This window comes from Stigmatopora nigra, chromosome 19 (assembly GCF_051989575.1).
Source record: "Stigmatopora nigra isolate UIUO_SnigA chromosome 19, RoL_Snig_1.1, whole genome shotgun sequence".
NCBI lineage: Eukaryota > Metazoa > Chordata > Actinopteri > Syngnathiformes > Syngnathidae > Stigmatopora > Stigmatopora nigra.
In genome coordinates, this window is record NC_135526.1 from 2,236,795 (window position 1) to 2,261,480 (window position 24,686).

General features: G+C 40.5%; 4 protein-coding genes and 1 long non-coding RNA gene across 6 annotated transcripts; 3 read left to right on the top strand and 2 right to left on the bottom strand.

The window, feature by feature from the left end:
- Window positions 1–426: 426 nt before the first annotated feature.
- LOC144212601 (uncharacterized) lies at window positions 427–14,897 on the bottom strand. 2 transcript variants are annotated; one of them, XR_013329787.1, is made up of 4 exons: window positions 14,314–14,897; window positions 10,181–10,241; window positions 2,636–2,728; window positions 427–744 (listed from the first exon to the last, which is right to left on the bottom strand). It is a non-coding gene; the product is annotated as an uncharacterized LOC144212601 (long non-coding RNA). The 2 variants fall into 2 exon arrangements; XR_013329786.1 differs by lacking the exon at window positions 427–744 and having other exon boundaries at window positions 2,555–2,728.
- LOC144212599 (enkurin-like) lies at window positions 8,420–10,745 on the top strand. The gene is made up of 5 exons (XM_077740605.1): window positions 8,420–8,712; window positions 9,234–9,340; window positions 9,420–9,640; window positions 9,714–9,854; window positions 10,142–10,745. The coding sequence occupies exons 1-5, from the start codon at window positions 8,639–8,641 to the stop codon at window positions 10,298–10,300; spliced, it is 702 nt and encodes a 233-aa protein (XP_077596731.1). The 5' UTR covers window positions 8,420–8,638; the 3' UTR covers window positions 10,301–10,745.
- On the top strand, window positions 11,379–13,869 carry LOC144212787 (enkurin-like). Its single transcript, XM_077740914.1, has 5 exons — window positions 11,379–11,637; window positions 12,007–12,149; window positions 12,227–12,438; window positions 12,679–12,825; window positions 12,986–13,869. The coding sequence occupies exons 1-5, from the start codon at window positions 11,561–11,563 to the stop codon at window positions 13,154–13,156; spliced, it is 750 nt and encodes a 249-aa protein (XP_077597040.1). The 5' UTR covers window positions 11,379–11,560; the 3' UTR covers window positions 13,157–13,869.
- gusb (glucuronidase, beta) lies at window positions 14,306–18,109 on the top strand. Its single transcript, XM_077740604.1, has 12 exons — window positions 14,306–14,585; window positions 15,177–15,362; window positions 15,434–15,615; window positions 15,749–15,891; window positions 15,991–16,178; window positions 16,252–16,404; window positions 16,470–16,648; window positions 16,743–16,889; window positions 16,984–17,068; window positions 17,180–17,356; window positions 17,433–17,568; window positions 17,658–18,109. The coding sequence occupies exons 1-12, from the start codon at window positions 14,376–14,378 to the stop codon at window positions 17,807–17,809; spliced, it is 1,938 nt and encodes a 645-aa protein (XP_077596730.1). The 5' UTR covers window positions 14,306–14,375; the 3' UTR covers window positions 17,810–18,109.
- Window positions 18,110–18,468: 359 nt separating this feature from the next.
- vkorc1l1 (vitamin K epoxide reductase complex, subunit 1L1) lies at window positions 18,469–23,301 on the bottom strand. Its single transcript, XM_077740606.1, has 3 exons — window positions 22,964–23,301; window positions 21,908–22,017; window positions 18,469–21,603 (listed from the first exon to the last, which is right to left on the bottom strand). The coding sequence occupies exons 1-3, from the start codon at window positions 23,152–23,154 to the stop codon at window positions 21,377–21,379; spliced, it is 528 nt and encodes a 175-aa protein (XP_077596732.1). The 5' UTR covers window positions 23,155–23,301; the 3' UTR covers window positions 18,469–21,376.
- Between the last annotated feature and the right edge of the window lie 1,385 nt (window positions 23,302–24,686).

Here is a 24,686-nt window from a genome sequence, read left to right on the forward strand (position 1 = left end):
TGAATAATAAATATTAATAATCTATGCAGCCCATGTTTTGGAAGCGGCTCATCTGGCGGGGGCAGAAAAACCCAAACATGTTTCCAAAAATGCACATTAGGCCGTGGGAAGGACAATATGGGGAAAAAAAAAAGAACATTGCTACAATACGGTTGGATATTTATTGACATCCGAGAGGAAAGTACATCCAAATTCCTCGTGGTGATAGCGTTTGCCTAAAAAAAAACCTGGCCAACTTTACTAATTCGAAAGCAACAATTCTATCGAAGGAAATCAGATCTTATCGCTGATTGGTTTAAATTCAGGGAGAATTTCTGCACTGCGAAAAAAAAGCCGCTCAAATGTCGGCTTTAGCTTCATTCAGCGTTTTTTTTTTCCCGCGCCGGGGGACTTCTCCTCCTTCCTTTGCTTACTTGGAATGAATTTTTGCTGATTTTGGAAACATGAAAAAAGGCATCTCGTTTGTTCAGTACTGCAAAAGTGGGAAATAATTGGGTTCGCTCGACCTCGGATACCCCAAAATCAGGTGTCAAAGTCATTGTAGTTGTGGATTTTTATCAGAAAGCCAACAAAAAAGAAGAAACATTTGGCTGCCATTGACAGTGCAAGACATCCAATTCATTTTCAAGATCAACTTCCAATGTACTTATAGTTAACGGACCCCCAAACCCAACCCCCAACCGGGTGATTCATCCAGCACGATGCGTCTCGCACAACAACTTTTGTCAGCGTCAAAACAGCTGCCTGAAATCGGACCCCCAAAAAAGACATTAATGCATTTGGATTTCTGCAGCAAAGACCCCCAAAAAGTCCAGCTACCATATTTAATGGCAAAAATTACCAATATTTTGGTTCTATTGCCTTTTTATCCCCTTTTTTGACATTGACGATGTGAAATGCCCAATCTATTTTGAATGGGAGTGGCATGTGTGGCAGTAAATATTTATTAAAAGTTAACATTGCTAACATTTGCTTTAAATTGAAATGTGTGAAAGGGATTCGTCAATGAACTGATGAAAGATATCTGGTCATTTCACTCCCCTGCAGCTAAATAGATGTTAGAACTTGTTTGCTTCAGCACCCCCTCCCTTCATGAAAATGACAGTGGTGGGACATGAGGGGGGGTCTGATGTCACTTGTGCCCTTTTGTACTAGCGTTGCACTTTGACTGGAGGCAAAACAAAAAGCTACGCCAAGCATTTTCCTTCCTCCGTCCGAGTGATCCATTATGTGAAGCCGTATTATGTTGGGATTATATAACATGAAATAAATGGCGATGTAAACACACGAGAGGCGTGACGAGGTGGCGCAATTTACCATCCGTTTTACAACAGACAAAGTATAGGTTGCAATATCGGGCCACTTTTCAGAATATGACCAATTTAACATGGTATGACCCTTTCATTTCGGGTTTGTCTTACTGTTTATTCGCAATAACAAATTGGCTGTCAGTGATGGGCTTCTCGTCGTTTTTGACTGTGGGAGAATGTCGCTTACCGTGTTTTTTTCTCATGGTTACCCCAACCAACCCATTTTCCATGTTACGCTTCATCAAATTTCACCAAATGAGTCAAAAAACCCTGAATTTGGCCATCGGTCAAGGTCTACTCAGGTCAAAAACGTTGACCCACATCCTCTAAGGTCCCGTGTGGACACACCTCAGCACCTCACACGCAGAGGATACGGCACCCTCTACGCCGTTCCATTGTTGATCCTTGCCATAAAAGCCATTTTACCATTTTAATGAGGTCAAAGGCACATTATTCCTTAACGACTGACGTCAAAAAGTATGGCACGAGATGACTTGTCAAGATGTCTGTATGCTGATGAATAGTGATCCTATCTCACATATAACATGGCCATCAGTTCCTCCAATGGGGAGCTGCTTTTTATATTGTTCTTGGGAACACCGTAGGGATTTCCTCGCTCATTTCTCGTGCCAGCGACTGCTTGGCCGGAGCCACTTGATGAGCGTTTGGATCTTATCGCTCGGGGCAGGGCGCTGCCAACGCACACCGTGAGGGTCGTCCAATGCCGGGCTCGGCATCGGAGACGACCTGACCGGGCCCGACCTTACTCACGCGGGGGGCGCCCCGCCGTGACGTGAAGCGGCTTTTTTCCCCATTGTCCCAGGGTGGACACACAGTCTCTGCCTCTTCCTTTTAGCTCAATGTGGGCAGGTAGTGCCGTAGGAGAGCTACGCTTTTCCTGTGTGGTCAGACGGGCTAGCGTCCATTTTTCGATATTTGATTGTGGAAGAATCGCTGGTGAGATGAGTCACCACGTTCATTTGTGGGAAAATGCGTTGACCGCTTTCACATCGCCCATAGATTTAAAAAAAAGGGACAATTTGCCCACAAATTCAGCCAAATCTGACAATTATGTTTCATATTTAGGGAAGTCAAAAAAGTAGATTGGATGTCGAGCAGCCATGGTTAATTCATTCAAATGGATGTTTTGTGTATAAGCTGTCCACCAATTAGTGGAAGGATGCATCTCGGCCAGAGGAAGAACCAATTTCATCTGTAATTTCATGGGCTGTCATTGAGACCATTGCATGCTCAATTGACTTGAAGTGAAAGGGATGGGGCTGAATGAAGAAATTTTTCTGGGTATCAAAAAAGACACTACACACCTTTTCGATCTGCCGACCTCTGGGAAGCCGCTACAGGACCATAACAGCCAAGACAAACAGATTCCGTCACCATACTCAATTCCAGTTCTGCACCTAACAGGAGAGAAAAAAAAGGTTAATGCAATTTCAATAGCCAACTATTTTGTTTATTTTAATTGTCCACATTGTTCTATTCCCACACTTGCCAGTGACGTCTATTTTGACTCAACGAATCAATGAAATTTGGACACTTCCCAGCAATGAAGGTGTGCGTCCAGACAAGCATAATGACCAAAGACTAGACAGGTCTTTTGTGTTTTTGGTGGCGACGGTCGGATTTTCTGGCCCATGAGTCAAGCACCTGAAAAGCAGGAAGAGGAAGCGACCGGTCGCTGGTCACCGTTTATCAGAATTCCTACTATGAATAGGTGGGATGAGACATAGGAGGGGAAAATATGGCAGAGTGGATCACATTGTTATGATTTTTTTTCTATAGCCGGATTGAAGTCACTTAGGGGAATGTGGCAAGAGATGGGACAGCGGGGAAAGTTATTTTGTCAGCTGAGGACTCGCACCAGGAGAGCGGACCTCCTAGCGGTGAAAAATCAAGCCATGGGAACAGCCTGTCTTCACAATCCTTCACACTGGGACAGGTTGGAACTTAAAAAGGAGCATAAATGCATTTTTATGGAGCTGCTTCTAAGGGAATGACAGCCATTTTCATCATCTTTATGCTATATTATTAATCTGCAATACTATTCTGCAGAGGCGATCCAGGTTAATTTGGCGTTAATGATGAGTTCTCAAGCAGAAATTCACACTTAAATCACTTCACGCAGGGTGGGGAAGGGGTTTTGATGTTAATATGCATGCTCAGAATCAAAATGAATGAAAGCAATACAGAATACTCAAGTTTACATGATCAGTACTCATAAAAATACTTCATAGTATATTTCCATTCCCTTTTTTAGTGCCTTTTCACGGCAACATTTTTTTTTACCTGCATATGCTCCAAAATAGTGATAAGTGAAGAAAAAATAGGCCTAAAGATTCAAAACAATTAACAGAAAGTGATCCAAAATAGACATGAAAGTACTGAAAGTCACCCAAAAATCATCCTTTTACATTTAGCCCTTTCCAGTCTAAATGTATTGACGGTCGTCAACGGCAACCAATGACGGATTTCGGTTTAGTTTTATGTTCTTCTAATAAAGAGCTCTTGGATTAGAATCAACCTGGCCTTCCTGTGTTGACTTTCCTGCGCACTTGCCTTGTTGTTTTTTTTTTGTTTTTTTTCCTGGTACTTGGGCTTCCTTCCACATTCCACTCCTGTGCCTGTTAATTTAATTGAAGACCTGAAATTGTATGCGAGGGATTGTGTGCCTGTGCGTATGACCTGGATTTGACGGTCAATGGCATTACAGTGAGGAGTTACACATCAGCCAAAAAATTAATATTCATTTTTTTTGGACCATGTATCCTCATGATGGTCATATAATACTAAGTCAATGTAAAATTAACAATTGAACAGAATTGTGTTGATTTAGAGACTATTTTGGATGGTTAAAAAAAACATAACATAAACTTCATCAAAAGCACATGAAATTTCCTACTTTTTCCCATAACTAGAATCTTTTGCAATGAACCTATTGCCTACCATTGATAATATACTATATCAAATTTATGTCAAACTAGGGTTGTCATATTTGCCCCTGTCAAGCGTTTTTTTTACACAATAAGACTTCCAAACAAGATTCTTAAGCTGTACTGTCCTTGGTTTTGAACCCATATCAAGCACCCCCTCTTTTTTTCAGTCAATTTGTAACTGTTACCGCAAGGCCGCAAGATTTACACTTTCCCCTTTTTTTCTTCTTCTTCTTCACCACCAAGTGAATCATCGCTGCGGCACCTCGTGAAACGAGCGCGCCGGTGTCCGCCTCGCCTCATTAAACAGGGAGCTCTTCCCGACATAACGACGGACCGACCACACGCAAACAAACCAGCGCGTTCGAAACCCAGCCGGCGGTCCAACCCTAAGCGCTCCTTTGCGTATTTAAGCAACATGCATTAATGATGCCGACCTTTGGACACAATTTGAACGGGCAAACGTGCAGCCGGCTCTTTTTTTGTCTGGCCTCGGGGGCCTTAGGCTTTTTCGCCGCCATGTGAGGAATATATTTAGACCAACCTCGCGTGGGAGGGCCACGGTTACTTTTAACGCCGAAAAAAAATACGTAAGAGCTACGAGGGAAGTACACCTCAGATGCTCCGCGCCGAGGAAACCCCAGCGAGTACACACGCGGGGTGCCGCAGTGATGCATTATTTACCTCACTCCAGCTAAGACAATTTCTTTCAACCTTTTTGTTTAGTTTTACGGCGGGCGGGTAGAAGAAATACTCTCGTCCTGTCCAATTTAAAGTGGTTGAAGGTATACAAATACACATTTAATTAACATTTGTTCTTCCTCTGGCCAACATGCACCCTCCCACCAATTCCTTTATAACTAGTAGATGTCCAATAGGAGGAATGTTAGAGTCAACTCTGTGTCGTCTCGCACTATCAATGGCAGCTAGTGAGCTATAACATTAAATGTATTCTTCCTCTGGCTAAGCCGCACCTGCCCAACAATGAGTTTATCACTATTTTTTTATGTGCAATCCCTCAGCCAAGGGAAACCCTGGCGTTCTCCGGCTCATCAGCATGCATTAATTTGTTCGCACGGATTGATTCTCCTCCTCCGCCCACGGCTGATAAATTATTCAAATGCGGCGTTTCCACACGAGCGTCTGAGCACCAGCCCACTATTCGCTTACACGATGGCACCGTGAGAAGAAATGGCTGGCGAAACCCCCCCACCCCATCCCCGCCTCCGGGATGAAAAAAACCTGTTTTGACGTCCTGGCCGAAATGGCCGTTATCTCCAACGCGAGCACATCTCGTGCAGTTTCTGCTTTCATTGCCAGATAGTTAACACTTGATACGTTCTGTACTTCCCAAATGCCATCCTATATTGTATTTACTGTTTTAAAAAGTAACCTGTTAGCTTTAGGGAAATGTATTGCTAATAGAATGTGATCGCCATCAAGTGCAGGTAAAAAGTTGCAAGGTATTTTAAGGTAGACTTTTGTTTTAAAGTAGAATCAGGTTTGCAAGTATGACAAAACAATGTATGGCTGTTTATAGCTATGAGTCATCGGGATTAAAATGTGTTATCATTGACCAGCCCTTATTCAAAATACATATTTAGCTCATATAAACGGTCTGAAAAACACTTTTTAAATTGTGCATATGTACAATGCAATTTATGGCCCTTATTAGCAATGATTAACCACCCATTCAAGTGTCCTAAATATAAAAATATTGAAATTATTTGGGTTTCAGTGCAAGCCTAGTTAAAAATTTACTGTCAAAACAAGCTACTTTACTAAAAGAAAGCGGGGTGGGAAAAAAAGATGGAGATGAAGGCTTTTGATCAGTTTGTATCTTGGCAGAAAGAGGCTGGCACACACGAGCGCAGCAGGCCTTCAAAAAAAAAATGGATTTGACGGCGCCACCATGCATGCGTTGTGTGTGTGTGTGCGCCCACGCCATCAATCTGTCACAATATTGCTGTTAGCGAGAACATTGGAACACTACTAATACCTCAAGAGGGAAACAATCGTCCCGGGCAGGAAAGGACACAATGAGTGTCAAGAAATGTTCTAATTTCATGTCACAATGCATGAAACAAAAAAATAACAATAAAAGGCCGCTAAAATGACAAGCCGCTTCCCAAATTCTTCATTCGCTGACACATTTACGTCTTGTTTTAATGTTGGACTGGTTGTCTAATCTAGGAGATAAGATTAGACTGCCAAATGTACTAGAGCGTCTCTAATATAGGGCCTATATTTCCCCAAAGAATATGTGGTTAATGAGGATTTTAATACTCAAGAAAGTAGAATAAGAGATCCTGTTTTGGTGGCATTGATAGTCCTTTTGATTGACAGTTGATGATTTGAGATGTGGAAATGAGGCTTTTTTTGTTGTTATTGTATGATTTGGGGTTGTCTAGTGTCTTACTTTAATTCTCCAATTCTCAGAGCCTATTATCGAGTTGTCTCAGCCAGACAGCCAATGAATTCTTGTGTCTCCCTAAGCTGTCTCTTGTTTTTTTTTGTGGCGCGAGTGTGAGGTACTTGACAGGTTTTCTTCACTTGTTATTCCCTTGAGTCTTGTTAGTTGTCATGTTGCCAACTTGAGTGAAATTTTGAGTGCTAAGTACGTACAGTAATTCCTACAATATTGTGGTTAATATGAAACAGACATCGAAATATCGCAAAGTAGGGTCACCCCTATTATAACTATTTTTTTCAGTGATGAGTTTTGATGAACTTTTAAAACAGATTGCAGATTTAATAATTAAGTGGAAAAAATATGAAGTAGTGAATTCGCAATAAGTGAAGACGCACTAATTGAGGAATTACTGTAGATTATTTTTGTTTTTTTGAATTGTCCTAGATTCAATTTTCTTCCTTTCGCCTTCTACATTACTTCATCACAACATGTAATATGCAACATTTTGAACAAGCAAGGTAGTTCTGTTTTTTTTATAAATGTATGACCCACTTTGACAGATTCAGAATTTATTTGAGATCTTATATTGGATATTTGGTAGTAGTACTACAACCAAGTTATTGAAATAATTTCACCATTAAACTACTCATTCCTTCATTCCTGCAGAGAGAAAAAATCTTGCCCAGAATGATGCGCTGAGCAATGTGTGTAAACATGAGAGAATCTAATTAAAAGTACTAAAAATAGCCAATGTATTTTGGAGTATTTTGAATTATTTGGTGGGAAACTAACATGGCAGTCTTTTAACGCAGGAAATGAAACGAGAAATGACCATTAACCTTAAAGTAATGTCGGCGAGATGTCAGTAGTATGACTTGTTTAGATGAGAAAATGTCTGTGTGAAATACAAAGTTGCTTTAGTGGTGATTTAGAAGGCCTACAAATTGCATTTTACCATCCCATGCCAGAAAATCTCATTGACTGAAATGACTTTGTAATAAACTAGGGATGCTGTGTTTTGATTATCTTTGGGAATGGGATCGTTTTCCCTGCGTGTCGTTAAGAAAATGTTCATTTAGTGTGGCAAATAGACCTTTCAAGCAAGGAAAATGTCAGACATTCATCTGCAAGTAAAGTAAGCAAAATCTAGAGAGCTGCAGCAAATATTGAACTGATTCAATGCCATTGATGGTCAATTTATTGTGACTGTGATGGCTGGCAGCAATCATAATGACTTACTGTGACAGGCATTTAAATAGTTTTAATTTTGCTTTTTTTTGGACGCCCATCGTCGTCAATTATACTGAAAAAGTAGTTTGAATGGGTCATGGAAGGTCATTTAAATAAGGGTTATTTTAGCTTTGATTCTGATGCCCTCCTGTGGCAGTTTTTATTATTGCAGTCACTCGTCATGACGATAAATATACTACATACATTGATTAGAAATTGTTCATTGTTATGAGCTAATGTGTCGTCATTAGAGATAGAAAATACCTCATTCATACACAATAACTCGGAACGAAAACGTGAGCATACATTTCATCATGATATACATTCTTTTAACTAATTTAAATGCTTAATTTGACAATCTAATTTATTTTGCAATTTTAACAAGAACAATAAAACATGGTCGATTTCACGCAAACGTCCGCCAAGAAAACGTACTAGCATGTTTTCCCTCAAAACGGCTTACTGGGAGAAGATCGAGGAGATCTGTTGACGTGTTGACCTCACTGGGATTTCAACCCGCACCCTTAATACACAGCGAAAGACGACGACGTCATTGGGTTGTCGGATTGGGACGCGTAAACTTCAGCTTGCTTTTATACACAGACGCAATAGTGCATCGTCAAGGGTGAGTTTGATCCCACAACTCGGCAGCGAGCGGTGCTTGCTCAGCGGTACTTGGGTCGGAACCGCCGAACTTTCCCTATCGCTGGCGAATTGGAGTCATCTCGTTTAGCCGCATGGCGGAGAATCAGCCGCAGGACTCCATTCACAATTTTATTCAAAAGAATGTTGTCATGGAGAAACCCAAGAGGTAACTTCACTAGGCTTGAAAAAAAACCAAACTATTTTGACTTATTATTTCATTTTTGTTGTTGTTTATCTCATCTCTCCAAATTTGTGTTATTTTAAGTGTACCCTATTTGCATTTTTTGGCGATAGACAAAATAAGCATTCTCACCTATGTCCAACCTATGACTCTACACTCAGAATTAACAATAGTGAGCAGTAAAATAGTCTCTCCATCATTTACAACCATTGTCAGAGACTAGAACATGTGTTTGACATGAATAAATATATATATTTTAAAGGTATCTTTTTTTTACCCAAAGTGGTAGTATTTCAAGTCTGCCCTCGCATCTACCTCTGCCCTAAGGACATTAACTACCATTGACAAAATGCAAAGTAGTAGTTTGGACGTCTAGTACTGTCCTTGGCAACAAAGGAGCGAGCCTGGTGGTCCCAAGCTAAGAAAATCATCCATTTTTTAAAGAAAAATCATGACACTTACACATGTAAGTAACTATAATATTACCCCACTATTGTTTTGTCTAGGTATGTATCGAGCTCCCGGCAAAATAACATAACAACAACGGTAATTGAGCTCCAGCATCCGGCAAACTACCTAACGAAGTTGGCCATTGAATCCAAATTGCCTGACAGTAAGTCCTGCGACGTGCTTATCCATCATTAGCCATCTTTTGCATCCACTATTGAATTCGCCCATGCTTTGTTTTGCAGTTAAACAGCATGTGAGGAATGTTTTTTGCACCAGCGGCAACAAGAAGCCAATGTTATCGGCGGGGACATTTGTGCTCCCCGCCGGGCTCCCCGCAAAAAGGATGTTCGCCACCATGCCAAAGTTGAGCAAACCACCACTTTGTGTCGTTGACACCAACAAAGGACACAAAGAGTTTCATAACAAATTCTCAGGACTTGTCCCTGTCTATCTAAGGAAAAAGGTCATTTTCCAGCAAGCAGGGAAATTAGCACTTTACGTTATTTACATTTTAAAAATGCTGATTTTTCTTACAGGATTACGGAGAAATCCCCAACTATCTGTTGCGACGCAAAGGCAAATACTGCAAATCTTTAGAGGAGGAGGACATTAGTGAAGTAACCAAACCACCTGGGCCCGATGACCTCACAGATGAGGAATTTCGTGGGATTATTGAAGTAATTAATTGCATTATTTTTCCCTAATCAACAAAAAAATGACTATTCCTTCAATTAACCCATTTTCATTATGAAACAATACTAAAAACAAATGTTTTCCCCATGCAATAATACAAATCCTATTAAGAGACTCCAAATTGGGAATTAGTACAATAATACAACACCATAATAATAAATGGGACATTATCTTAGGCCAATATATGTTGATATTTACACACAAGATATGCTATTGTTTTGATTCTTGAAATACGTAACTAACTGACCACATATTTTTTTCATCACTGAAGGACCTAAAAAAGAAATTAGCAAAGCTGAATACATCCTACCTCCGCCTCCCATTCGTCATCGACACGCCGGCATTGAAGATCCGCAAGATGCGACTGGAGGCTGAAATGACACAAGTAGAGAATGACATCAAACTCCTGGAAATGGTTTGCAAAAAGTAGCCCACGAGGCCATCCATCTTCACAAAAACCGGCCTATCAAAGACAGCCAGAGGCTGTCCGCGTCTGCGGTGATGGCTTCACGTCTGGGCTCACTCACCTCTGCAAAAACAATGATGAAACTACATCTCTGGATTGTTATCATTTGGGCTGCACTTGACTTTTTTTTTTTAAATCTCAACCTATAAACAGTCCAATGGGGATTTTTTTACAGATCTGGTCGCTATAGACCACGTATTACCGAGTTAAAGACTCGGTTGCAGTCGTAGTTAGAATGAATTCTGTATGACATGACGATATCTATCGCCAAAAACATATAAAACTTTCTATTGAAATTGTACACACCTGTCTTCATTATTGTGCCAATGCAAATGCACATTTTGGCAAGATGATGGCATCCAATATAGAGTCATATATTAAAACTATATATTATACAGCAGTCCAAGCATTCAAAACCCCACAATTAGTTATATATCTTAAATATTAGCAAAAATATGTACTGCTTCTGCTTACACTGGATAGGTTAAGATTGCAGCACTATTTATTCCACCAATAAAATTTGCTACATAGTAGCAAATCAGTAATATGGTAAAAAAAGGCCCATATCGTGACACTGTCAGTATTACAAAACATATCTAATTGTGTATATATAATTTTGTAAATGATTTATTTTATTATCCATATGCATTATTGTAACGTGTCAAAGGGAGTGATTATTTGCACCAAACTTAAAATGTGTCAATAAACAAAAGTTGAAAAGTGTTCTTATTGCCCATCTGTGCACATTTGAACCAAGCTCATTTTGTACCCAAGTCAATCATGCAATTCTCAATTTCACCACAGGAGGGCTCCAAGGGCCCCAAACGTGAAGGCTATGACTTTTGTTTATGACTGTCACTGACATGCAAATACACTTTTCGGCTGAGTAGGGCGAGCGCTGGTCACGGGACTTGTCCAAGTGACGTTTTGTCGTACGCATAGTGAAATAAATGATGATGTCACGTGAGCGAGTGGTGCGTTCACTTGGCGGTGACGTCTACGTGCAGAGTTTAGTCTGCCCTTTATACACAGCCAGCTAAATTCACGTCGTCACCGCTAACTCGCCCATGGGTTTAATACATAGCTTTACATTTGATACTGATTGTTCAAATCATGCATTGTTTAGCCACATATGGATCGGAACCACTTGCCCTCAGCTGACACAGCCTGAGACCCAATCGAGGGGCTTGCACCTGACGCGGACCCGGTCCAAATTCTGCAAAGATGGCTGGAGATTTTTTTCCTCTCGAGTCTATCCATAATTTTATTGAGAAGACTGTTATTATCGAGAAGCCACAAAGGTAATGCTGGGTTTAGTAATAACAAATAGTCTAGAACTAGAACACTTTTCTTGGGAGATCAAGTGTCTTAGATCAAGTAGTTGGACATGTAAAATGCATTTAAATGCAATTGTGTCATCGTGTTTGGCTGCCATTGTTTGGACATCTAGCTTTGTCAGTGGCAGCCATAAATTGTTCAATATACGCCTTGAAATACTTGAAAATGATTCTAGTTGTGAATGCTCACCTTTCAGTGCCATTGCTTTCCATTTGGACTGCCAATTTGTTCATTCGCCCCTCCCACTTGGAATGAATTGGACGACTCTCGCCGTCAATGGCAAGCGGTTAGGGGTCCAATAATGCATTTCTTTTCACGTGCTATTTTCAAAGGTACGTGTCAAAGTTCAGGCCAACAATTGTGGAAGAGACCAAGCCAACAAATTACATGAAAACTATGGGGCCCAGCAAATTGGAGATGCCCATGCCAACCAATTTCCTGAAAAAACACTCCAAAGAACCCAGACTACCTGAGAGTGAGTTGACATTTCATTTGTCAATTGTACCTTTTTTTGCCTTAGGAGTTATTATTGACCTTAACTTTGTTTTGTAGTCAAACAGGGGAAAAGTCATTACACTTGTCTGGTGAAGAAACCATCAGTCCCCACGGGGCCATTCCTGCCGCCCGTCGGCACCCCCCCAAAAAGAAAGGCCACCACACCAAAGGGACCCAAACAAGCGCCATGCGTTGTTGACACAAACAAAGGGCACAAGGAGTGCCATACTAAAAACACAGGACTTATCCCTGTATACATAAGGAAAAAGGTACTTTCCCCAGCTATATGAGAAAAACGTTACTCTATAATATAATTTTTACAATGGAACCATAAATAATCTTGGGATAGATTCCATCATTCGGCTGAAAAATAACTACTTTTGCTAATTACAATGTCATGTTAGATTTCTAATAAATGTGTATCATATTTTGGAACCCCTGGATTTGGAAATCTATGCCCAGTCTTGCTTTTTCTATATAAAATGTATTTTTTTTTTTTGTTGCTACAGGATTATGGAGAAGTACCAAACTATTTGCTACGACGCAAAGCAAAGCATCAAAGGGCTCTGGATGAGTACAATCTTAATTTGAAAATGCAAGAGCAACATGAAACTATGAAATGCCTTTCTGATAAGGAATGTCAAGACATAATTGAGGTACTTAACAACTTGGTCCAATACGAAGATAAATGGCTTTTGACTACATCTCCCAACAGTAGTTTTACATACAAAAACAGCAAAAATAGCCTTCAACTGGATTTCTGATATTGTCTGACGCTATATCAACGTTTTGACAATTTTAACTGTCTTTTTCCAGGGCCTGAAGCAAAAATACAGCGAGTTAAATTCAGAGTACCTGCGCCTCCCCTTTATGATCGACACACCATCGATGAAGACAAAAAAAGTGCGCCTGGAGGCAGAAATGAAGCAACTGGAAGATGACATTAAGCTACTCGATAGATTTGAGTCCATCTGCCAACCCAAATAGCACTGACGCCTGCAAACGGGGTGCCATGACGACCATGTCTGTCATCGACTGAACTCAACCACTGGACAATAAAACGTGAGGTCATGTGGATGATTTGAATGTTTTGATTGAAAATTGCCGTTTTTGCTGCCCTCTTACAGATAAAGAGGACCTATTCGGGCAATTCCAGCATTGTTGGTTAGAGGTAAAAACATAACAAAACAAAGAAATGTCTTTACATTTTGCTGAAAGTGGGTTTGCACTTTTGTTCCTCTGTTGGGGATGTTGTAATATTGTTGTCATACAATTGAGAATTACAAATTCAAATACACAAGAGCGAGCGAGGTATCCACTCCGACTTCACAAAGTCTGTCCATGCTCTATTGACCTTTTGCAAAAGCTCTGCCCCATTTAAATATGGTTGCTATCCCGTCAAGTTTAGTGACTCCAAAGATACAATTTACATTAGTTATTTATTTGTGATTTGTAAATATTATTTAGTTATTTTTCATCGTGCGATTGGTCAATGTTTGTGTTTGGGGTCCATATTTGTGAAAGGTCAATTGGGTGGTTGGGTATGTTCCAGTTTTGTTTCATGAATGTTGTTGTTTTTTTGTTTGTATTTTTACTTTGAAAGAGGATGTTGTGCCAATGTTATATTTGCAGTGTATATATTGTGGTATTGAATTGCACTATGTTGTTTTGATAGCAAAATAAGCAATAAACAAAGTTATTGCTCCCTTTTTCTTCCCAAATAACAGTATCATTCATGAATAACTATAATAGTAACAGTGTAATCAGCAATTTCCTTACTTTGTGGTTCACAACAAATCATATTCACTTACCTACGATTTAGTCTATCATATGTACATTTGTATCTGAAATTCATGAAAAAAAGGACGCGCTCCGTTGACTAATATACATGGCTGTTTATTGCGCACTGACACAAGATGGACGACAATTGACAACGCCCCTTCCAGTTCATGCAGTAAGCGTCTACTTCTCGAGTTGGCCTAGCTAAAAGTGGCCTGAAAATCTGACGACTTTGATACATACAACATCACACGATGAAAACATAACAAACAACGTTTTTGACGCAATTTGTAGATCTGATTGACTATATCTTTGCGTCAACTACGGAAATTAAACAGCATGTGATGTTGACGGTGTATACTTACATTGACAGTGGTTGAACGTCATATCCTATCAACGGACCCGTGCAAGTTTGAAGACGCTTCCAATGGGGAGATCCAGCTTGCTATGGTTTCGATGTCTTTCTTTTTTGGTACCGATGTCCTTTTGCCTGGCAGGCACAGGAATGCTCTTCCCCCGGGAGTCCTCTTCTCGAGAAGTGAAGGATCTGAGCGGACTTTGGAGCTTCCGAGCCGATAAGTCGCCAAATAGGAATCAAGGCTTCGAACAGGCATGGTACAAAAGTCGCCTGGCTGAGGTGAGCCGCTTCGACGATAAAGTTTTAAAAAATTCTGAAAAAATAAATAAATCAAGTTCACATCAACGCACGATCCATTTAACATTTTCAAGCCCTTGACGTCTATAAACAACCATTCCATTTAAATGATTGGATGCGTGAGATATTGCAAGAAATCTTGAAATAAGTTATGACAGGGCTGCAGCGTGTGCATGTTCTCCGTCCTTCCACCCATCTGGTATGACAGATACACAATTAGTGGATTGCACCCAGGTGCTTCTTGCTTCAGCAGAAATCTAATTGGTCAAAGTTTGACCAATTAGATTTCAGAGGTGGTCAAACTACGGCGCGCGGGCCACATCGGGCCCGTGAGGCGTTTTAATCCGGCCCACAGTCCAAATGTTTTGTTCCCCCCCCCCCCAAGATGGCGCCGTTACATGGAAGCCAGTGGCAGTAGCTCTGTCCACTCTTATTTGTTTTTCATTTTACAGCCCCTCTATCTCAAAAGTTTGCCCACCCCTGGGTTAAACTGTCTTGTGTTGGATCAGTTGGAACACTCCACTGTTATTTCTTCTTTTTCTGACTCAAAATTGTCTTCCTTTATCCACTTAGACTGGCCCGGTGATTGACATGCCAGTTCCAGCCAGCTACAATGACATCACACAGGACCCCACGTTACGAGATTTCATAGGCTGGGTGTGGTACGACAGAGAGGTGGTGGTCCCGACCCGCTGGGTGACAGATGAAGGAACCAGGGTGGTCCTCCGAGTGGGAAGCGCCCACTATTACTCAGTAGTGGTAAGCATCCAAAACACTGCTTATTTTTTCCCAATAGCTCAACATGTGTTAACAATCCCCATTTTTTTCAGTGGGTCAACGGAGTCAAAGTGACTGAGCACAACGGAGGCCATCTTCCCTTTGAAGCAGAGATAAGCAGCGTGGTCCGAGGGTCCCCAGGCAGCCCCTGCCTGATCACCATCGCCGTCAATAATACTCTGACTTTGGAGACACTCCCACCTGGAACCATCCAGTTCTTCAATGACCCTACCAAGTAACACAACTCAAGTCTTTACCTCCATTCAATGCATTGTTTTGACCTTTTTTCATGAATAACAATCAACAGGTTTCTCTTTTGTATTGAAAATGATTTTTTTACCCCCACATTTTTTGGGGTTGCTCCACAGGTATCCTAAAGGATTTTTTGTGCAAAACATCAACTTTGATTTCTTCAACTATGCTGGAATTCACCGTCCTGTGTTGCTCTATACGACACCCAAGACTTACATTAATGATATCACCGTGGTGACGGACTTTTTGGATAGCACAGGTATGCATTTTTTTTGTTTCAGGGAAAATATTAACTTAAAATATTAATATTTTTTTACTTTACTTTGCTGCAGTTAATTGAATGGACTTTGTATTTCAGGTCTGGTCCAATACAAGATATCCGTCCAAAATGCTGCCGACGTCACTTTTAAGGTGACGTTGACAGACAAAGACAGACACTGCGTGGCATCCTCCAGTGAGCCTTACGGGGTGCTCAAATTCACCGATGTGCAACTCTGGTGGCCGTACCTGATGCACGAGAATCCGGCGTATCTTTACACTTTGGAGGTGAGGTTGAGGAAAGTCGCTTTCCTGGTGGAGGCAAGAGAAGAATTGTCTCAGTTGTGGGATTTTGCCAAAGGTTCACATGATGGCAGTGGATCAGAGTGGAGCGTACACGGACGTCTACACGCTGCCGGTCGGCATCCGCACAGTTCGTGTCACCACCACTCAGTTCCTCATCAACAACAAACCTTTCTACTTCCATGGCGTCAACAAGCATGAGGACTCTGACGTGAGTGGACGTCTGTTCATTCGCACCATGATCTGAATGGGTGACGAGTTAAGTGTGTCTTCTAGATCCGAGGGAAAGGTTTTGACTGGCCGCTGATCGTCAAAGACTTCAATTTGATGAAATGGTTGGGGGCCAATTCCTTCCGGACCAGCCACTACCCCTACGCCGAGGAGATCCTACAGATGTGCGATCGCCATGGCATTGTGGTCATTGATGAATGCCCAGGGGTGGGAATCAAAGACATGTAGGTAAAAATTCTTTGTTACAATGTCGGCAATCACAAAAAGTTACCTGGGATAGTGGTTTGGTAAATGAATGAATGACCTCCATGGATCTAGTCGAAGTTTCGGAAACGTCTCGCTGAGCCACCATCTGGACGTCATGGACGAACTGGTGCGTCGGGATAAGAACCATCCCTCCGTGGTCATGTGGTCCGTCGCCAATGAGCCGGCGTCCGAGATGACTCCTGCTGAGTTTTACTTCAAGTAAGTTGTTGTTTTTTTTTGGGACAGTTTTGCCAGTCAACAGTACATCAATGAGCTATTTGAAAGCCCAAAATTTATATTGTTTTCCCCACAGGACTTTGATCACATATACTAAAGAACTGGACCCAACTCGGCCTGTGACTTACATCACTGATAGTAACTATGCCAGAGATCGAGGGGTGAGTTTTCATGTGGAATATGTCCAATTTTTGAGCCACTTTTTTTCAACAGATGGATGAAATCCCTGGAAATGACCCATGTACTTTTTTTTTTGGTCCCGTCTTGGCAAGGCTCCCTATGTGGACGTAATCTGTGTAAACAGTTACTTCTCCTGGTACCACGACCCAGGCCACTTGGAGGTCATCCCCATCCAGCTCAACACACAGTTCGAGAACTGGTATGGAAAGTACCAGAAGCCCATTATCCAGAGTGAATATGGAGCAGACACGGTGCCAGGCTTTCACAATGTGAGAAATTGCAAAGAAGCCATTTTTCAAACGTCACATTCTGGCTAAAATGAGGGGCATGTGTCCCTGTTTGCAGGATCCGCCCGTGATGTTTACAGAGGAGTACCAGAATGCGGTTTTGCAGAGCTACCATAGTGTGTTTGACCAGAAGAGGAAGAAGTATGTGATTGGAGAGCTCATCTGGAACTTTGCTGACTTTATGACCGTGCAAGGTATGGTGATCTTTTCACGTTGGTGTCCATTTTTTTGCTGGTCTTGAGTAAGCAACTGATAAGCAGTTTTTGTTTCTTGTGTATGGCAGGGGTCACACGCGTCTTGGGCAACAAGAAAGGCGTCTTCACCAGGCAAAGGCAACCCAAAGCAGCGGCATTTGTCCTCAAAGAGAGATACTGGAGGCTTGCAAATGAAACGGGGAAGATTCCCCCTTGGACCAGATATCCGTGTGGGCTCTGAATCAAAAGCAACATTGTTAAAAAAAATCTTAAATCGGAAGACACTGAAGAATGTAGATGCTAACGCATTACTGTCAATTGGGTGTCTAGCACTGTCAATGGCAGCCAATGAGTGAAAGAAAGCAGACGGTTTAATGGGAGATTCTTATTTTCAACATTTGCATGATCATTTTTTATGATTATTTTTTTAATGAATAGAATTGAATGCATTAAATTGGGTCCATAATGTCTTATTCAGATGTGTATTGTTGCTTTTTGACTTTACCATTTGCTTTTTCATTAAAAAAAGGAAAGTAAATACTAAGAAATTGGTTTTATTTTATTTACCTTTTCTTAATTTTATAAGAAAAAATGACTTTTACTTTCATAAGGTGACTAATTTTCATATTTCTGGACTTTTAGGCCTACTGAAATAGCAAATAAAAGCTATTTAGTGGCAGTGAACATAACTGGTTTAACAAGTAAGCAATTTGGCAACGCAACAGTACCAAGATCCACTTTTCAAGTTGCTTGTTTCAACTTGCTCACTCATTAAAACAACACAACATGAATAATTTAACCACTCTTAACACAAACACACCCGTTGAAAATGCCACTTTTTGTCCTAGCAACTGTTATTGCAAATACACAGCAAAAAAAAAGAAGGGTCATTGCTAAAAGTAATTTGCCTTCAGAGGGAATGATTTAATGGTTGATCATTTTCACATGACTGCCACAATTTCCAAAGTTGTCATCCACAGTTTTTTTCCCTTTGTTTAAACGTACCTTCCTGCCATTTGTAACACTTTTCCCAGTAAGAAAATACAGCGTTTTAAAACACATTTGGCAACACAGAAGCAAACCCAGTAAGTTTTCGTCCACCCAAAAAAAACAAAACAAAACAAAAAACTTTGGCTGACAGATGTTTTGTTTTGTTTTCTATTTACTAAAGTAACCTAGTCTGTACAGCTAAAGGGCATTATTAAATATGAATGTTACAATCCTCATGATGAAGCAGCGCAGTCCTATGACTAGACAAAATATCAACAATAAAGGTGCGAATGCCGATTGACGAAAACAAGCGCCCAATCACGTGACTCTAAATAAATAGATCTTTGAACGTGTTTTATTAGCGTTAGACGTCCAATCTTTTCAGAGTGGGAGGCTGGCACTTGGAGCGGATTGGACGCCGAATGCCGACAATGGCAGCCAATGAGTTAAGGGAGGGAATGGATGACCTTTTTGGTTGACGTTAAATGTGTCTTTTATGTTCCAAGGCAAACTCAAGTGCCCGTTTTATTGGTCATTTGCCTGTTTTTGGTGATCAAACACAAGGCACTTAAAACATGGCAGTTATCCTCGTTCAGTATTCGACAAAATTTGACATTGACGTGTATTCACCTAACATGAAATAGTACAAAAGATTTGAATTTTCAATCCAAACAGCTGAAACATCTGTACAAGTAACATCCTACTCATTAGGGCTGGGCGATAAATTCATATTTAGAATTAAATTGTGGATGCCACATTTCAATTGTTTTTTCATATTTTTTATATGTATATGTATACATACATACATAAATACATGTATATATACATATATACACATGTACATATATACACATACATATATACATACATATATATACACATGTATACATACATATATATACATATACACATACATACATATACACATATATACATACGTGCATATATACACACGTTACTTCAAATTCCACTTATACTAATTGCATATACCTTATATATATATTAATACTTTTACACACTATGCTGCTGCAACACCCAAATTGGTGACTCAATTATAATGTTACATTTGTGCATGAATAAAAATAACCATTTAAACTTTTTTGACTGGGAGGGCCAAATGTCTGAACACCAATGGCAGACAATGCATAATTTGATAAATATCACATTTTCATCTTGATAATCTGAGATTTTTTAAAAATCCATATCGCCCAACCCTACAACTACTTACTGTAACTAACCCACGTATTTCACGCTTCATCTTATTGACCCGACAAATATTTTAATGTGAAAATGAATGCTCCCCCTTAAAAAAAGCACAGTGTAAGACTGATGTCAAGTACACAAAATAACCAACTGTGCAAAACAGGATTCTAACCAACACGTCATATGATACAAACAGCACGCAAAGTGATCTCCAGAACATTCCACGGTGTTTTATCGACAACCTCAAGTAAGCACTGTTATCAGTGAATGGAAAACCCATTTTGACAAGAATTGAGGTATAACTGCCCTTTAAAACAGGAAAAAAAAGTGGAAAAATATGCGTTTGCTGTCAATGGCAAAATCTGGGCAAGAGGGCACATTGAGACATTATTGACACCAATAAAAAAAAATTGGAGTGCTTTTTTTTTGTTAAATGAAGCAACTTTGAGCTCCGGTGAAAAATTCTAACACTTAACTCATTCTTTTTGGAGGAGAAATAAGCTTCAGTTTGACTTTCTATTCCGTCAATGGAGAACTCAGCTCAATGGGAAATGTTCTACTGTTTGACATTTGGATTTTGAGGCGTCCCAACAACTGGTTTTGCTTCTGTTAGTTTTGTGTCAAAAAAAAGAACATTCCCGGCAAAGGTTTGTCCAGAAAACGAATGGTAACTCAGCTATTTGGCATCACTGTTACCAATTCGGTGGACGTTGCTTGTAGGAGAAACACTCAAGTGGTAGGTTATGTTACCCAAAAAAACGGTGACCCTAAAAAAAAAAGTTGCCTGACATCTTTGACGGGAAAATAAACGAGCAAAAGTGGCGGTCAAGTGCCCCTCCCCGTTTTCAAAACAAGTCGAATGGATGCTTCAGGCACGTTAGTTTTTTTTTTTTTTTTTTTTAAATGTGGCCGACACGCGACGATAGAAGGTGAAGGTGCTTTGCTGCCAAAGTGAGAAGACAACATTTTGGTTTTGTCTTCCTGGCAACTGTGACTTTTCTGGCCATTTTGTAACCACCTTTCAACTTCCCGTCTTTACGTCGAGCGGCCTAACTGAAAATATTGCTCGGCAGCTATGTACACAATTGGAAAAGAAACTATCTGAGCCATCTACACACATGTTCATATTTAGTGGTCCTCGAAGAAAATAAAAAGCATACTACAAAGTGTAAACATAAAGGGCCCCCCCCCCACAAAAACAAAACAAAAAAAATCAAAAAAAAAATCTGTATTATTTGTTCCCTCCAAACTCAACGTTTGAGACTCTTATTGTGAAATCCACCTTATTTTTTTGTGCGCACCCGTTAGACTGATGTGCCACCAATGAGATCCTTCTTGGAGAAGAAACTCCATATTGTAGCATATGAGAATAATAAACTTAAATAACAATATTACCTCTCGCTTCTTCATCCATCCGGAATGAAGAGATGTCAGGCCCAACATGGTTACATTTCTTCATTTTTTTTTTTTTGGAGGGGTTGAGTGGGTGAACACAGCAGAATACACATTGTTTTGGAAGCAAGGTCTCCTGGTGGCAAGTTCAATTGTTCTTTCAGTCACATTTCTTGTTTTCGTTTTGTTTGTGTCACATTTTCTGACTGTGCTTTGGACAGCTTCAGTCCTGTTTGGATTGGAGTTGCTGCTTCCAGGCTTCGTTCAAGTATACTAGTCGCTTATAGTTGAGGATAAAGAGAATGAAGTTCAGAACATACGTGGTGATGCAGATGATGCACAAGTCCTCCAGGACAAAGTAAAGGATGTAGCCCAAATAGAGCGAGCCCATCACCGACAAAATGGATGTCATCATGAGAATGAGGGCAGCCATTGCACTTACAGTCATTCCTACGGGGTTGAATACAAAAAAAAACATTATATATGCTTTAAGGCAAAAAATAAATCAAGCATTGACCAAACTTTCCTTGGAAATTTTGAGCAATTAACTGGACTTGCTAAGTCTAATTGGGGGAATCTGATGTGACTAAAAGGACTTCTTGTTCTGCTTCAGTGCCAGGTGGCCAGATATACATGGCGACCCGGCGCGGCTGAGTCAGCGTCACTATCAGTATACTAAGGGCAGCTTGTGTGTCCGTGTGCACATGTGTGTGTGACATAATGGGTGGCTGCCATCTTGATCAAGTCCACTTACCTAGTAGGAGCTGGAAAGCATAAAAACCTATCCCATAGACACTGTTTGGTTGATTCAGTGCACTGTCATTTCCAAAAATGGAGCCAATGAGTCCAAATCCTCGTCCCCATCTATAAAAAAAATATCATTATACTTGTATAATGAGAATAAAAGCATTCAATTCAATAAGATATATCGCAATACTTAGATATAGATTGCAGATATGTTCCCACCAAGAAACAACAAATCGTGCTAAAATTATATTACTCTTTACTGTAATAAGGGGGCCCCAAAAGGTTGCCAGGAAAAAAAACTTTCTAGTAGATTTGTCAATTGCAAGCAATGGGACACATTGATTGCAATAAATTATATGGCAATACTTACATTTTTTTGACAGATTGTGTGCATCAGTACTAAAAAATAATGGGTTAAGATATGTTTTATGTACACCATTTGGAGTCAACATTGCTAGATCTCACAACATAATACATTCATGTGCAACTCATGCTGCAAGGTTACATTCCATTAATGTTTGTTTTGAATCAAGATGCATTCTAGTAGAATCACTAGGTGGGGTTTTCCTGGTTAGATGACAGTTGTGTAATTACAGTTTAAGGCACAAAATTGCTATACGATTCCAAAGAAATGCTGGTAGGAAATGTGAAAACACGAGGAAATGCTTTCAAGTACTGTGTATTCTTGTTAAAACCTCAGGGCAGCAACTTAAGGGATCTTTGGCTAGATCCATTTTTTCTAAGAATTGCTGTCTTTAATTATAGATAGAGAGCTTTTAGTTTAGGGGGAAAGCCCCAAATGAAGCCATAGTGAGGGTCAAACGCGTGCAAAATGAGAACAAATGAGCAGTTAGCTTCCAGCAGTTAGCTTGGTGATGCTAAGATAGCTCGTGGCAGTATTACGCCAAAATAAAGAAAGCAGGAAGCGATCTAAAGCTGAGAAATCGGAGCAGATCGGTGTCATTTAACCTCGATTTCTGCCCCGGATTTGCAACAATTGCAGTCCCGTTGATGGAGCGAAAAGCGACGCTGTGGGCGCCCTCGGCTAAATTCAAATTACTACCTTGAGCTGAACACTTTGGAGCAGCTGATGGAGCTGCTGACGTCGCACAACGCCTTATAAGTCGGATCCCGGGCCTTTTCCCCCTCGATGTGGAAGGCATAAAGGGACAGCAGGATGCCCAGCAGGCACACGAGGAGCCGGGCTATCCTCTCCCATCGCGGGGTGGATACTCTCAGGACGGGCGCCGCCATCACTCACTCCCTCGACTAGCCTAGCCGGAGACACGCAGACATACGCGGCTCGCTAGCCTGCCTGCTCACTGCGACGTGGAAAAGCGTCAGGACGCGCCACACGGCGAGGGGGCGGGACGCCGACTCCGAAACCAACGCCGACCTCGGAGCCCACTCCCAGGCACATAGCGCTCGCTCTCTAGGCAGAGATGGAAGCGCATTGCTAGTGAAGACATGCATTTTACAATACTACTATATTTACTTTACTCGTTCGCTGCCAATGACGGCGATGGACGTCCAATCCGTTTTGACTCGCCCCATTCACAACATATTGGACCTCTATCCCCGTCAACGGCAATGGAACCTGATTGTCCATTGCTGATAGATTAATAATTCTATATTTATCTAAAGGAAATATTTCCATTTTAGAGGCTGCAAACATATTTTTATGATTTTTACTATCCCAAAAAGAATGTTGAAATGGAAAACAATAGTTTTGTGTATATACCTTTTTTAAATGAATGCACTCATGCAGGAATGACTTATTCTATTATTTTGATGTTCATTTATTATATCATAAAGTATTAATGACAATTTTGTATATGTAATAACCAATATTTATTTAGTAAGAACTCGAACGAGCACTGATAATACGATTAGTTACACATTCTACAGTAAATTGTTAGGTGTTTATAATTGAAATAAAAAATAAATTGGAAATAATGTTTGTTGCGGTTTTGACGTTCGGTGTTCACGTGGTCTAGTGGGCGTCACGTGACTTGGCCAATATAAACACAATGATGTCATCTGTTTACAGACTGCAGTCAGATCCCACTGCAACGGCATCTAAACTTCTTAAGCTTTTATTTTAACTTGCACAAATGGCAACAGACGTCGAAACCCTGTTCTCTTTTGAGGAGGCCTACTACGATCAGTATGACTATTACAACCTTGTCGAATACTCCTGTCACGTCGGCGGAAAAGGGAGGTCGAAGAAAGAAACCGAGCTCAACACTAATCGCCATTGCCCTGCCGGACACGAGAGGAAGATTACGACCAATTATTACAACTGCGAGATGAAACGCAGGAGAACCAAAAGCTCTTCTTCTTGATGGCTCTCCATTGGCTTCCTCGTTTGTTTGCAGGTGGGAATGCCATCAGTCTCCCTAAATAGAGTAATTATGGAGGATATATGCTTTGTTGTTGTTGCAGTCTCGTTGTCAACAACAACAGATCAATTCACGAATTTGAAAAATAATTTACCGCTTATACGTATTAGGATGTTTTTTTCAAATATTTTTCTTCTCAGCAATGTGGGACTAACCTTCATTCATAAATGTAATGTAATTAAAATTAAAATGAATACAAAACTGTTTGTATGATAAAATGTAAATACAGCTGATTAAAATGGAATGTGAGTAACATAGGCGTGGCTCTGGAATGTCGGGCAAGTCCTCTTATTAAAATAAATATGTGGATGCCTGAATATCTGAGTTGTAATATTGTTTTCTATTTAAATTTACTAATTGTGACCCAATTTGTTTAATCCCTCC